Source organism: Dysidea avara, chromosome 7 (genome assembly GCF_963678975.1).
Source record: "Dysidea avara chromosome 7, odDysAvar1.4, whole genome shotgun sequence".
Lineage (NCBI taxonomy): Eukaryota > Metazoa > Porifera > Demospongiae > Dictyoceratida > Dysideidae > Dysidea > Dysidea avara.
Window position 1 is genome coordinate 32,076,067 of NC_089278.1, and position 16,048 is coordinate 32,092,114.

The window sequence follows — 16,048 nt, forward strand, 5'->3', positions numbered from 1 at the left end:
TTTTGGCTGTAGATATAGACCACTATAATAAAGTTTCTTGATTGTGTACTATTTACATGAATATTATTTCACCTGTAGTTCGTCTTGTTAATGGACCAACCAGATATGAAGGTAGAGTGGAGGTGCATCACAATGGTGAATGGGGTACAGTGTGTGATGATTTCTGGGACTTGAATGATGCACAAGTTGTATGCAGTGAACTGGATTTTGGTAAAGTAGTTAATGCTAGACACTATGCATATTATGGACAAGGTAGTGGTCCTATCTGGCTTGATGATCTACAATGTACTGGTAATGAACAAACAATTGGAGACTGTACACACTTAGGATGGGGAAATCATACTTGCGATCATGGACATGATGCTGGTGTGATGTGCACTGTTCCAGGTATGTGATTTTCTTCGCAAAATGTTGATCAGTAGCATGAACAAGTTCCTGTATTTTATTAATCCTCAAAATGAATTAAATTTTTGATTTAATGGGAAGTCTATTGGATTAGTGAATCACTTTCATTATAAATTATCAATAAATAAACACTCTAATTAAGTGGTCAGTAATGTACACCTTTATCAAACATATGGATCACCACTCAACATCAAGTCCAATTAATAATTCTGAAAGTGGTGGTGAGAATTTACTGCAAGGCTGCATAATATGTTAGCAGTCCTTTAGAAGGTAATAATAGCAAATACTACAACAATGACAAACTTAAGCAGTATCAGCACAAATTGAATCACTGCATGCACCTCAATTTCTGTAGTGTTATCTTAACCCATGTTACATATGTACATGTTGATGCAATGGTCTAGCAAGATAAGAAATATGAATAAACATCATACAGTATGGTAGTGCTCTAGTAGGAATCATGAAGGTTTGCACTTTCCAATGACTAAACACCAGCCTGTTCACAGTGCCTTGACAGTATTGATTAAGTTTAAAAGTGCCTTCAGTGTGACCCAAAACACTTCCATTAAGTCGTTGCAATAAAAATTATTTGTGGAAGTTTCTACTGACTGACTAACTGATTACTATCTGATACCTTCAGACAAGCATAACTCAATATCAGCTTAGGCTAACGGCTTGATTATCTCAATGTTAGATTTCACTTCAGTCTGACAAAAGCCTTTTTGCATACCATTATATGTACATGCAATGCATATATCACGGATTTACCTTTATATCCCATTTCTTTTCATTGACAGCATAAGGTGTCTAATTCTGGTAATGTACCGATGGCCTCATTTGCCTATCATGTAAGAACAAAACATATATATTTGCAAATTTAGCACCGCATCTGTAAGAGTCAAAGTATGTAGGTTGGTTCTGGGATAGCTTAACATATCATGTGTCATGCGTAGGGCTGTGTAATGGTAATTACATACTCGAAAAATGTATGAAACAGCTACATTGCTTATTGCTAATTCATGTAGGTGATTGTGTTATGTCATACTTAATGTTGTTCACTTATTAACACTCACCTTTGTTCCTTCCTTTTATCTTGGTACTTCACCTGCTAAGTGTTGCAGGCTACCCACTATCGACTGATGGTGGGGTGGTTTGGTAAGTGCCTGAGGTCTCGGCTGCCTTGGGTGCAACTTAAAATACACTACTAGTTTGTTCCTAATTTTTTTAAGCAGGCCAATTTATAAAGTGTGGAATGATATTTGAATGACAGATACTTGGGTAAGCAGGGAAGAATTTGGATTAAGAATACCTTCCCAGTCTTCCAAATTCTTCCAATTCCGGCCACTCCTAGTGCCTACTAGGCAACATCCTATTGAAACCTCAGGCGGCCCGCTCCTTCTGTAAGGATTGGACGTGCTGCAACTGCAGCCATGTGTAGAGGGTGCAACAAGCACCTTACACACACACACACACACACACACACACACACACACACACACACACACACACACACACACACACACACACACGATGTGTGTATAAAGTAGGCTGACACAGCCCTGGCACACCTACGGTGCAGAGAACACAACGGCTGACCTAGCCGTGGCACACCTATGGTGCAGGGTACAAAATGGCTGGCATAGCCCTGGCACACCTGTGGTGCAGAGAACACAACAGTGGTAACATACAATATACAAGTACGGGTGAATTCTACATTTAACAGCTATGCATGCATACAAATGAACACTATCTGCTCACCAGGTGCTGGTAAGTATTATCAATGCTTGCTGAACCGGTGGTGACACAGGTATTGCCTACAAGGAGGTAGTGGTGTACCCCCCCTTCGACTTACTAGTGTAGTGCATTCAAGTGATCTGTAAGCATTACAAGAAATACGAGACTGCCTTGTCAGAATTTGAATGATATTTGAAAACAAAAAAAAATTTGTCTTCAGCGGGAAACCTTACACTTGTAATTGCTTAATAGGTGTCAGCTAGCAGCTCGAACTAGCTAGTGAAAGCCAAATAAGTGCCATATTATATATATATATATATATATACACATAAGAGGACTGGTAGATATCGTGAGTAGGTTGTAGCCACTGATTGCATGAATATGTTGAATTTCTTGGGGTAAGACACAAAGAGGAATGTGGGGTGGGTGGGTATTAATTTCCTTTTGGTGGAGCTCTCGTCAGGTGTCACGACACATAGGCTGAGCACGTGCTGCTGCGCATACATTAAGTATTCTTAATGGAGCCCAACTACTCCAATTGATACTTGTGTGATAGGTATACCTGCAACCGTCTCTGATTCTTGACACCCCTATATCAGTAAGTTTTATATTTATTTTGCACACTATTTGTCGTTCCAACATTAACCTTTTTTAACTTCTTTAAAGGTCATAATATAGCCTCGTACATCTGGCATAGTCCTTTATTGCGGTGACGCAAAGGTTTACTAATATAGTTAATTATGTTACAAAAAAATTAACAAAGAAGTGCCAAGAAAAACTTGAAAGTTTTCAAGCGAATAGGGACCATCATCATCTGAAGTGTAAATTTCATTGTTGGTTTAGCCATGCTGACTTGTTATTTATCATACAGTATGGTAGTACTGTATATTAGAGATCATGGAGGTTTGCAATGTCTTATCAAACGGTACAGTCGTACCATTTAAGTAGGAATCCAGGTGAAATTTTCACGTGCCGCCCAAAATTCCGTCTTTAAAAATCATCCTAGAGATATCTTACGAGACGAAAATCACCTTTACGGAATAGTACCAGTCCATATAATACATAAAACAGCACTAAATACAACAAAACGCTTACAGGTGGCCGGATACAGGATTTTAAATATCACCAAAACTTGGAATTTTAGACTGACTGCCTGACTGCCTGACCACAGTCACAAGCCTAGAGGCCAAACGAAGCAGTGCACGGCCACCATTTTACGCCACAATAACAGACTCACCAGTGGGATGTGCCTTTTTGGGTTCCAACGAGTGTGTGTCCTCTGTGCTTTGTCTTTTCTTTTATCTTCAATCAAGCTGCTTGTCTTCTTCTTCATCCAACGAAACCATATCAAGGCGTTAATTTTCCGCATCAACACTTTCTTTAAGCAGCATAGCTAATAGATGCCACAAGATTATTTAATGTGCTTAGACTATGCTACTGTATGGAGGAATAGATTATATTCCTTACTGATATAATCTATGATGGAGGGTACTGTACGGAGGTACTGGTACTAGATAGCTTCACAATAGGTCACAAGATCATGCCCATTCTGTTGTAATAAAAAGGTTTCACAGAGCAACTTTAATGACTGATTTCAAGTGAACTGACAAATTGTACAACAATATGCTCTTTTATAGACTACAATTCTAGAAGTCTGGAGATAGTTCCAGAATAAGAACAATAAACAACATAATAATTAGCTTTAGTCTAATTACACAATAATTAGTCAACTCAACATTTAAAAGTCAATTTACTCCACAGCACTCCCACTTAAATTGACTTGACACTGGGTAAGGTCTTCAGTCCCATCTCCAGCCGAAAATGTTCACTTCTCTCACAAAGTGAAACTTAATATCAATATGCTTAGTTCTAGCATGAGTAATGGGGTTTTTAGCAATGGCAATAGCACTTAAGTTATCCTCTCTGATGACGGTTGATTTTTCTGGTTCTGCTTCTATATCTAATAACAATCTTCTGAGCCATACAGCCTCTTGAGTGGCTGTGCAGAGAGCAATGCACTCTGCTTCAGTAGTTGACAGAGCAACCACTAGTTGCTTCCTACTCAGCCAACTAATCGCAGCTCCAGACATAATGAACAGATTTCTTGTTGTGGAATGTCTACTGTCTATGTCCCCAGCCCAGTCAGCATCAGAAAACCCAAAGAGCTTTTGATCAGCTGATTTGTTGTACATCAGACCAAGATTGATGGTGCCCTTAAGGTAGCGAAGTATTCGCTTAACTGCAGTAAGGTGAGCTTCGGTGGGACAGGAGTTAAATTTTGACACAGCTCCCACTGCTTGGGCTATGTCAGGTCTTGTTGCAGTGGCTGCGTAAAGCAGACTGCCCACCATGGACTGATAAATTACTTGGTCAACAGATTTACTGACTCCATCATCCTTTACTAATTTAACACTAATATCAGCTGGTGTTGTGGATGGTTTGACTTCACTTAACCCATACTTATCCAGAAGTGTTAAGATGTACTGCCTTTAGTGCACCCACAAGGTATTTTTCTCCTCATCATACTCCACAGCAATCCCTAGGCAGTAGTGGATCTTTCCCAGATCTTTCATCTTTAAATGGTTGGACAAGTCATCTTTCATCTTCTTCATCACTTGTAAGGTTTTGGTAGCAATGATCAGATCGTCGACATACACAGCAACAATGGTCAAATCAGTACCCTCACTGCGAACAAAAACACATGGATCAGCTGAACACTGCTTGAAGTTTCCAGACTCCATGTGTGCTGTAAATACAGTATTCCAGCAACAAGAGGACTGTTTTAACCCATATAGAGACCTTTTCAACTTACAGACAAGATGCTCTTCACTTTCTTTAACATACCCTGGAGACTGCTCCGTGTAGATCTCTTCATCTAACACTCCATTTAGGAATGCTGTCACCACATCCATCTGATGAATGATCATACCATTCTAAACTGCAAAAGCCAACATCGCACGTATAGATGAGTACCGAACTACAGGTGAGAACGTCTCGTCGTAGTCTTCTCCATACTTCTGAGTGTATCCGTTTGCTACTAGTCGTGCCTTGTAACGTTCTACTGTTCCATTACTACCACGCTTAGTCTTAAAGATCCATTTACATCCAACTGGCTTTCTTCCACTGGGCAACTCTACTAGTTCCTACGTGTTGTTTTCTGTCAGTGACTGGAACTCTGAATCAGCTGCCTCTTGCCACTTCTTAGAAAGCCTACTCCGTAGAGCTTCTTCAATACTCTGAGGTCTTCTGTTTGGATTCCACCTAACAATGCCATGTCTGTGTACTCATCAATGCCATACCTTACTGGCAGACGTCTCTGTCTTGCAGGATACCAGTGTTGACCTTGACCTTGGTCATCGGGTTGTTGTACAACTGACTCCTCTCCCTCAGGAGTCACATCATCATTGAAACAATCCAAATTCTTGTTGATACCTCAGTCATTTTGGAAATCAGCCTCATTGAATATGATATCTCGACGTATGATGACTTTCGACCTGCTTTCATCTATCAAGCGGTATCCCTTTGTTTGAAGACTGTATCCAACAAAACGTAACCTTTCAGCCTTCTTGCTCAGCTTTCCATTTCTGTTACTATCAGGAACATACGCTTAAGCCACACAACCAAACACTCTAAGATGTGCAAGATTTGGCTTACGACCATACCATTTTTCATAGGGTGTCATCTTCTTCAGAGACCTGGTAGCTGCTCTGTTTCTCAGGTAGGCTGCAGTAGCCACAGCTTCTGCCCAGTATTTCTCTGAAAGTCCTGCTTGAGCCATCATAGTACGTGCAGACTCCGCGGTTCAGCCTCTCAGCAACACCGTTTTGAGCAGGTGAATATGGAGCTGAAAGCTCGTGGTGTATTCCTTTAGCTCGTAGGTATTTTTCAAACTCCTTTGAGAGGTACTCTCCACCATTATCTGAACGCAAGGTTCCAATTAAATTACTGCACTCATTAGTAGTACAGAGCTCAAACTCCTTGAACTTGTCAAACACCTCTGATTTATTCTTCATAAAATAAACTCTACTACATCTCGTGTAATCATCAATGAAGGTAACAAAGTACCTTCTACCTCCAATTGATACAGTAGGCATAGGCCCACATACATCACTATGTACACGCTGTAACTTTCTTACCGAGCGAATCTCTCCCACTGACTTAAAAGGTATCTTAGCCATCTTCCCTTCCACACACTTCTCACAAAAAGAAAGATCTTCAGCCTTGGGAATCTTCATTCCCATCATCATGTTATGGGTAACCATCTCTTTCAGTTGACCTCCATTCAAGTGACCCAAACGCTGGTGCCAAAGGTCAGCAGTGTTTGCAGATTGAGGTCTTGATACTACAGTGACATGGTCCAAAGCAACAGTGTGGCAGTCCAGATAGTACAATTTGCTAGCAGCTGTTCCCATCCCTAACAGCTTGCCACTGTTCCCATGAATCCAGCACTTGGCTTCTCCAAATTTGACAATTGCCCTTTGTGGCAGCTGCTCTAACTGAGAACAAATTACATTTAAATTAGGAACATATAGAGCATCATACATAGTATTCCTCTTAGGATTACACGAGCTAAAAACCATAGAGAGGTGGACGTTTCCTCTTCCAAAGGCCTCTCCGTTCAGCCATCCCCTAGACAAACCATTTGGGGCTTGTCAAACTCTACATAATGGACCAGTGTCTCCTTTACTGGTGTCATATGGTTTGATGCTCCAGAGTAAACTATTCACCTCCCAGGTTCACATGAACTAGATGATGCTCCAAATGCTCCATCATCAGTCTCACAATCGGAGTGAGATCCCACAGACTCAGTACTAACAGGCTTTGCCTTGTGCTTAGGCCTGGAACTCTGCTGATTTCTTGGACAATCCCTACAGAAGTTACCAGTTTCTCCACACAAAAAAACATACCTTCTTCTGGCTATGTTTTCTGCCCTTATCAGACTGCTTTCCAAGTAGTGCTCGCCCTGTGCTACCTGCTGTAGCCACACTTCTACCTGTCAGTCCCTTCAGCCTCTGCTCCTCTCTGATTAGAGCTTGCTGAGCATTGCCAAGAGTAATGGTGTCTCTGGCCTCCAGAGCTGTCACCAGGGTGGAATAAGTAGCAGGTAGGCTCCCTAAGAACGTCACTATCTGGTCTTCCTCTGCTATTGGAGCATTCATAGCTGCTAGTCTGTCCGTCAAGTCCTTCATTCTCTTGATGTGTTCCTCAACAGAAGTTCCTTCCTCCATCTCCATGCGAAAGTACTGCTTCTTCAGCATTAACTTTTTCACGAGCGTCTCACGCTCAAAATGGTTCCGTAAAGCCGTCCATGCTGCTGCTGGACCTTTGCACAAAGTTACTAGGTAGAGTTCTGACAAGCCTATCGCCATTACCATTGTTGAGAAAGCTTTCTGGGATCTCTTGTTGTAGTTCGCTTGCTGCTGGGCGTTTGCTTCATCCTGTAGAGCCTCTGTTCTGTTGACCAGCCCCCACAGCCCTCTTGCCAACAGACGATGCTTCATCTGGAATTTCCACATTGGCCAGTTCGACGAATCCAGCTTGTCTATCGACCACCTGTCGACTTCAGCCATCGTTCCTCCAGTCCCAAGCGCTGTAAGCCAGAGCCAAGGTCAAAGGTCACGAGGGTAGTGCGTCTCTCTCTTGTCTCCTCCAGATGAATTGCTTGAAGCCTTGCCTTCCTCTTCCATTAGAGGCGTCAGTCTTCAAAGCCAAAAAACGCAGCAAGACGCTCTGGGCCCATAACCTGTTGTAATAGAAAGGTTTTCACAGAGCTACTTTAATGACTGATTTCAAGTGGACTGACAAATTGTACAACAATATGCTCTTTTATAGACTACAATTCTAGAAGTCTGGAGATAGTTCCAGAATAAGAACAATAAACAACATAATAATTAGCTTTAGTCTAATTACACAATAATTAGTCAATTCAACAGTTAAAAGACAATTTACTCCACAACACATTCTTTATTCTACGCATTATCGATCTATCAATTTAAACCATGATGACACACCCCTTTTGCACTAGCTGTATTTCAGTGACCATACACCTTCAATTTGGAAGGCTGATTCGAGATACTCTATAATCGATCAAAACCATACCCCTTTTTGGGCAAGCACACATCTTTGCAAACCGACTCGAGATACTCTAACACAGCAGTCACCCTAATAGAGCAGTCACATGTTTATAGCTAGCTGTATGCCTTAACAAAAAAACTAAACAAACTACTATATTAAAAATTATAAATTTAAAAATAAAGTAGGCATCCAAGCGATAAAAAGTAGTGAAACAAGAGAAGAGCGATGGTAGCTATTACAGCATAGCTTGGTGGGAAATTCCTACTTTGGCATTGAACAAACACAAAATGTGACTGGATCTACGAAAACTGTTCTTATTGCCCAAGACAGGAAGTTTGATTTTTTCACACAAACACAAAGCTTGATGAATGCTCTATCAAGTTTCACTGCCAATATTCGACCAGAGTAAAGTGGTCTGCTTTTGCTGGCTGCTTTTTAAAAGCACAGTGGCGAACCATACAAATGGTCTGGGGTCTTGATGGAGCCAGGAGATGGCTGTGTGTGGCTGTACAGCTCGGTGGTGCTGGACAATGAACTGTCTTGTAAATTTCCTTTCATTTTAGCCAGTTCTGAGCCCTGAATGGCTCATAACTTGGCCTAATTCATCCCAACACGTTTCTTTTCAAGTTTTGAACACAATCTTGCCCGCCTTCCAGGGCCCTCGCCTCCCACCCTTCTGGAGCTCGCCTGATACAGACAACCTTGGTTTAAAAACTATCTAAAATGGCGGGAAACTTAGCTGTTGACTACTTCTTCACTGGATGATCAGGAAGGTAAGAAATTGTTGTACAACGTGTGAAAATTTGGTGTGCATAGCTACCACCATTGGCCAGCTACAACACTCTGAATATTTCAAACCGACGTTTCTCCATACTTCTAAATTGACGATAAGACCGGTTTTCCCAGAGACAGTCACACATAATGGCTATATCATGCTAAAGTAGGGATTTCCCACCAAGCTATGCTGTAATAGCTTCCATTGTTCTTCTCTTTTGTTTCACTACTTTTATCGCTTGGATTCCTACTATATTTTTAAATTTATAATTTTTTAATATACTATAAAACATATTTAACCTCACAACACCTTCATAGTGCCTTGGCATTATTGGTTAGGTATAATCGAGCTCAAAAGTGTTTTCAGTGTGACCTGAATGCATCCAATAGGCGACTACAAAATATATTCAGTGGAATTTTCTACTAACTGACAGACTGCCTGACGATGCCTTCAGACAAGTGTAACTTGATAATAACTATATAGAGCTACAATATGAAGCTTTAAATTAATTCACTAATGACACTCGTAATGACCTTGGCATCACTGACTTGCGTATCTATAGAGAACATTACAATCTCATATCATCTAAATCTTATAAAACACTTGGATTGCTCCGATGTGTGTTTGGCCAAACAATTGACATCTCTATGAAGAGAACTCTTTAATTAGCACTAGTAAGATCTCAGCTTCAGTGGAACCTCAGTTATCTGAACCCCTTGGGATCAGGGAGTCTGAATCTCTGAAACTGTGCATATAAATAACTTAATAGCATTAAAAATTTTCTTTTTATTATTAGTATTTTCAACTACTCTAATAGAACAGTCACTACTCTAATAGAGCAGTCAATTCTGTAGTTTAGTTAACTGAGAAACCAGATAAGTGGGGTCTGGATAACTGAGGTTCTACTGTACTTTACTTTATTGCTATTCCCTTATCCCATCTCTATGAGTCTATAGTTCTTTGTGATATCTCCACTCTTGAATGAATGCAGCACAGAATCTTCCGGCAACTAAATTTCTAACCTCAAAATCTGACTCTGTATGTTACAACTAGTGTATACTTATGATCACTGTGACATACTTTTCTTTATTTAAATATCTACTTTATTGATAGTCACAGAGAAACACAAATTTGTCACCACTTCACAAGATCTGCTAGCAATAAACTTAAACATACAACAAACAAACAAAGCATCATTTAACATAAAGCATCAATTATTGGTATACAAAGAACTGAACCAAACACTGTAATTTGGTAGGCAAACGAAAAACACTAGAAGCCCCTCTACCAAGTACTCAAATTTCAAGTACTCAAATTTCAAGTACATCGGATTATTGATGGGGTTATACACACTTAAACTCACAAAGGTAATTCTCAATTATCGGTACTTAATCATCCACACCCCATTAAGAGTAAATAAAGCTTCAAATATCAGCATTCCAACAAATTCCTATCTTTAAGATTACCCTATAATTTTGAAGAAAAAAAACCTACACATACCACACCTTTTACTTAACTGTCCCTGAATAAATCACAATAAAAATCTTACTACTATCAAGATAATTATGAACATTTACAACACACCATGTGATTATGCTTAAATATGCAACAACTGTTATAAGACACAATATAGACAAATAAGTTCTCTTCAACATTTGTCAGTCAATACTTCTATGTAGCAGTCTTCACAGACCCATCACTGGCACACACAGTTTACCCACTAAAAACCTGTCTCTTCAGCCTCATACATACAGAAGCACACACAACATTAGTTGATACTTTCCATTAAACCATCTTACCGTTGACCTAGTTGGGCAAGCTGACTCAATTTCATTATCATCATCATTGTCATCATCTTCATAGTCTGATGTCACCTGTCCCTTATCAACATTATTAACAATATTGTTTTGCCTTTTTCAGGACCTAGATTCCTGTTCTTTATTCCTAGCAGATTTTTTTTTCTTTTTTACCAGCCTCTTCTTTTTTCAGCTACTGCTTTTTCTAGCTGATACTTTTTCTTGCTCTCTGGCAACCTTCCTTGCTTCTTTCTCTTCTTTCTACTTTATTTCCTTCACGTTCAAAGATAATTTGAGCACACGTCTTACTAGCTAGAATCCTTGCACCAGTCACACAACTAGAACTGGATGTTTTTTTGCTTCACTGGCACATACTGCACCAAGTTTTTACTAATGTGCTTCAAATTGCCTTCATGCTCAGGAGGAGAAGGCACAATAAATTGCTCACCTGGAGGTCTGACCGGTTGCTCTAGTAGATGGTCTTTTACATGGGACATCAGGTCTTGGCATCTCCAACAATGTATTATCTGCAGGTGTTGGAGACATGGCAATACCTTGCACATCAGTTTGCTCTCCAGATAGTCTGGCCGGTTGCTGTGATAGATAGCCTTCAACAGAGGGCACCATGTCTTGCATATCTAAACAGCATTATGTGGTGGTGAAGATATGTCTTGCCTTTGGTGACTGTTCTATATCAGCAGATACCTTGTCTTCTTGCTGTTCTACAGCTAAACAAGTAACAGTGGATGAATTTGTTAATCCAAGTTTGACTGTGAACTTTCATTGAAATAGCAGCCAAATGTGGAACCTTAGATGATGATAGTTCCTGAAAATGGTCTGGATGTCAGTCTTTTAACCAAAGCAAGTACTGGGGATCAGGAATATAAAATTGATTTTCATATTGTCTTTCAAAACATTTTTCTTCCACAGAAGTAAAGATTGGTACTAAAGGTTCAGCATCTGTGGTACTAGTAGAAGCAGCTTGGCCACCAGCTGGGCATACCCAGGGTTGTTTCCAGAGATTTCAGGAAACGCTTTTGGATTTTACACACTACTCGAAACATTAGGAAATTGAAACTTCAGGATTCCAGAATCTGGAATCTATCATGGAACATGACACATTTTAAACTTTAATCTATAGTTTTTCACATGCATGATAGCAACACTAATAGCACTGTTGTGAATGATGATTTTGGTGAAAAGATCGAGATACTCTAATGAAGCAGTCATTCTATATAAACTACTGTATAGGCCCCGGCCGATTATGCCGGCATAATTTAAAGCATAATAGGCAGGCAAAAGCATCGAGCATAATGCTGGCATAATAGGCAAAATACACAAGCATATTGTTGTTTAATTTTACCAAACCTAGGCCATTCCATCATTCTTTGAGTTCCAGCTCGAGTTCCTGCAAACAACGATCTCTCGAACACTCTTCTAGAAGATCCAGCCATTAAGTAGCGCCTTAATACTAATAACTATAATTATTACAGAGTGGCGCTATAAATAAAGTGCCATGGCAGCTGGTGAAGGTGTACTAGCACAACTCAGTGAAGCGTCGTCTGCATCGAGTGATGAACAGGACAGTGATGTCGATGATCATGATACAGTTAGTTTAATATCTTCTACCTCGGGGACGTCTAAGACAACATCGCTAAGTGAATGTCATGGGGAAAGTAGGAGTACCTCTGCTACTGATAACGCTTTAAAGAGAGCTCCATCATCTCTTCTCTCAGTATTACAGCAAGCTAAAACATCAGATTTAAGTCGAAAAAGAGCAATTCGCAATAATCCACCTAAGGGAAAGAAAAGAAAAGTATCTACTGGCACTGGTTCATCTGCATCAACTTCAATGAAATCAGTGACCCCAAGAGATAGGTGCAATCGATTCCCGAAAGAGTACTTGACTGTGTCTGGTGGAAAGCTCTTTTGTGGATGTTGTAGAGAGGAGGTGTCAATGAAGCTTAGCAGTATAAAGCATCACATTGATTCCAATAAGCACAAAGTGAACAAGGAGAAAGAAGCCAAGAGAGTATGCGGTGACAAAACTTTAGCCCAGCAGTTGCAAGCATATGAAAGTGAAACTCATCCTAGAGGTGAAACTCTATCTGAATCGCACAAACTGTACAGAATAAAAGTAGTGACAGCTTTTTTGAAATCAGGAATACCACTTCAAAAGGTTGGCGGACTGAAAGAAGTTTTGGAGATTGGTGGATACAGGCTGACAGATGAAAGAGGTATGCGTGACCTAATACCATTTGTTCGTACTAATGAAGGGAATAAGATCAAGGAAGAGCTTTCAGGGAAATTTGTTTCCATAATTTTTGATGGCACTACCAGGCTTGGGGAGGCTTTTGCTATTGTACTACGGTTTATTTTAGCAGACAAAATTGTGCAAAGGTTGGTAAAGCTACAAATACTTGCAAAGCCAATGAATGGTGAGGAACTAGCTCGTGAGGTTATTAGTATTTTACAAGTTACGTATGGAGTAAAGTCAGATCAGCTCTTGGCATGCATGCATGACCGCGCATCTGTTAATGGTGCAGCCATGAGAACAATAAACGTAGTCTTTCCCTCACTTGTTGATATAGGATGCTACTCTCATACCATTGATTTGGCAGGAGATAAGTTTGATGTTCCAGTACTTGATGAATTTTTTCGACTGTGGGTCAGTTTGTTTGCTCACAGTTCACGGGCAAAAGTTGACTGGCGGACAACAACTGGGATTTCAATTAAGTCTCATAGTTGCACAAGGTGGTGGAGCAAATGGGAAGTGCTGCACCAAGTTTTCAAATATTTCGGTGATATTGTCTCATTTTTACGAAATACAGAAGCATCACCTGCAACTACAGTCAAATTACTGCAGTTGTTTTCTGACAGGCAAAAGCATGAGTATCTGCAGCTTGAACTAGCAGTAGTTATTGATGCAGGTGAACCATTTGTCAAGGCTACGTATAGCCTAGAGGGAGACGGGGCTTTGGCATTCAAATGCTATGAAATATATACCAAACTGCTTAGTGCTATAGAATTACAGCACTATCCCAATCTCTCTGCTGTGGCAAAAAGGTTGACAGGCAGTGTGCATTCCTTGCTTGACAGGTTTATGAAGTATGGGAAAGATAGGGTTACACCTGTTGTGAAGTATTTTAAATCTAAATTTTCAAATGAACTGTCTAAGAGTCTATCAATTTTTAAAGCTGCACAAGTCTTTGCTCCATCAAAAGTGAAAGAAGTGGCACCAGATGTTAGCATTGTTAATTCATTATCAGAAATAACCTTTTTGAACAACAAAACAACATTAGACAATCTCAAGTCTGAACTCCCGCAGTACATTGCGGTATCTGCAGATACATCGCCAGAAGTAGATGTCATGTCCTGGTGGGCTGAACATTCACAGGAGTTACCGCACTGGTCATCCGCTGCAATGATGGTTGCTCTTATACAGCCTTCATCAGGTGCTGTTGAAAGAGTATTCTCAATTTTAACAAACACTTTCAATGCACAGCAAGAGAGTTCCCTTCAAGATTATATTGAAGCATCCCTCATGCTGCAATATAACTATTAGTGACACTATCAGTGCATGTAAAAAACAATCAGTAATTATACTAAAACAATATACATGAATGTTATGTACTGTACTTGTAATGTAGCATAATAAGAAATGATGAGCATAATTTTGAGCATAATGGGCTATACTTTTGAGCAGTGCTCAAAAGCATAATGGGCAAATTTTTGAGCATAATAGGCCGGGGCCTACTACTGTAATATAACAGTCACTTAGCTGTAATGGAAACCAACGTTGAAACCGGGTCACTACTGCTGACCCGGATGACCCACTGACCCGGATTAATTAAAGCTGAGATGTGCAATAAGAGCTATGTTTCGGCTAGTCTCGAGTGAGCAAGACTACCTTTTTGAGCGTTCGATTCGTGTTGAGTAAACAGGGGTGGATCTAGACGCAACTTCAGCCTAGCTGTAGGTTGAAGACCAAAAAAAAAAGTGATCACCTACTAACAATAGCTACCCCTCACCACAGATTCCCTCAGTTTACTGCACTTACTAATAAATGGGCGTGGCTGAGCATATGTTTGTAATGTGATAAGTGGGCAGGGCTCACGAAAGAGCTACGCGATAGCGTTTATAAATTTCCACATCGTCAAATGAACAATTTCGTTTCTCACGTGATCCAATCCGGGTCAGACCCGGATAATTTGTAAACCGGGTCAGACCCGGATGACCCTGAGAAAATGTGACCCGAATGACCCGACCCGGTTTCAACGCTGATGGAAACCCCTTGATTATAAGGCAAGCAAAAGCAAGTCACACAGAGCAACTGAAATTTCAACAGCTACCCATACTGGCAAAGGGTATATGCAGGAATTTTGAAAAGTGATTTGGGTATATGCCACTCCTTCTAACTGTCATTATGGGTATCATGGTATTGTTTCATACCTCATGTGAAAGGGGTGAAAATCATACTTGGTAATTACCTTACCAAAGTTCCTTTGCAGAAACCTATGACAAGCATCATGCCAATATTGCTTTAAAGGTTTAAATACACTAGCATCAAGAGGCTGGCCATCTAATACTAATAACTGCAACTGCGTATTTTAAGAGAAGTCAACTAGCTATCCATAAATAACTCAGTATTTACCCACCCTTTATCACTCAAGTCATATCGTGTGCCAGAGACCTCTCCTTCTATCCATTCTTAGTTCATGCTTTATGCATCAAATATCATGTATGGGGGTATGGCATGTCCAGTGGCACTGACACAGGCTATCACTGTAACCTGACTTCTGTTGCCTGATTTTCTACAACATACCTTATTTTGTCCTCTCTTGACAATGACTTTGGGTGGCCGATGATCCAATGGCATGCCAGTTTTGTCTACATTGTTGTATATCTGGCTCAGACTATTTAACAGCTTCTCCTTAGTCATCACATGTTTTAGCATTGCAAAGTACTCTGTCATTGTTTCTTCATTCGAGTATTCCATCTTTACAGCTTTTGGATCACCCTTACTTAAGTTAAGGTCACTTTGCATGAAATGGCAGTACCAACCATTTGATAATTTGCTGTCTAGATCTGTTTTCAGCACGTCTTTCTCTCGAGCAACATTTTCAGCTATGGTTAATACCTATTTTCTAATCTTTTCTTATTCAGCCTTTGCCGTATCAACCAAAACACCAGCAAATACAAATTCTTCTCTGGTTAGATGAGGCTTGGGACTAGTGTTGTACCAATTCCCACTTTTTAGGCA

At 40.2% G+C, this 16,048-nt stretch overlaps 1 protein-coding gene across 1 annotated transcript in view; it reads left to right on the forward strand.

The window, feature by feature from the left end:
* LOC136261180 (CD5 antigen-like) overlaps positions 1–16,048 on the forward strand; it is a 91,631-nt gene that overhangs the window by 45,927 nt on the left and 29,656 nt on the right. Inside the window, exon 4 of the mRNA XM_066055153.1 lies at positions 79–111. Within this exon, the coding sequence (XP_065911225.1) occupies positions 79–111 (33 nt within the window). The remainder of the gene's footprint in view (positions 1–78; positions 112–16,048) is intronic.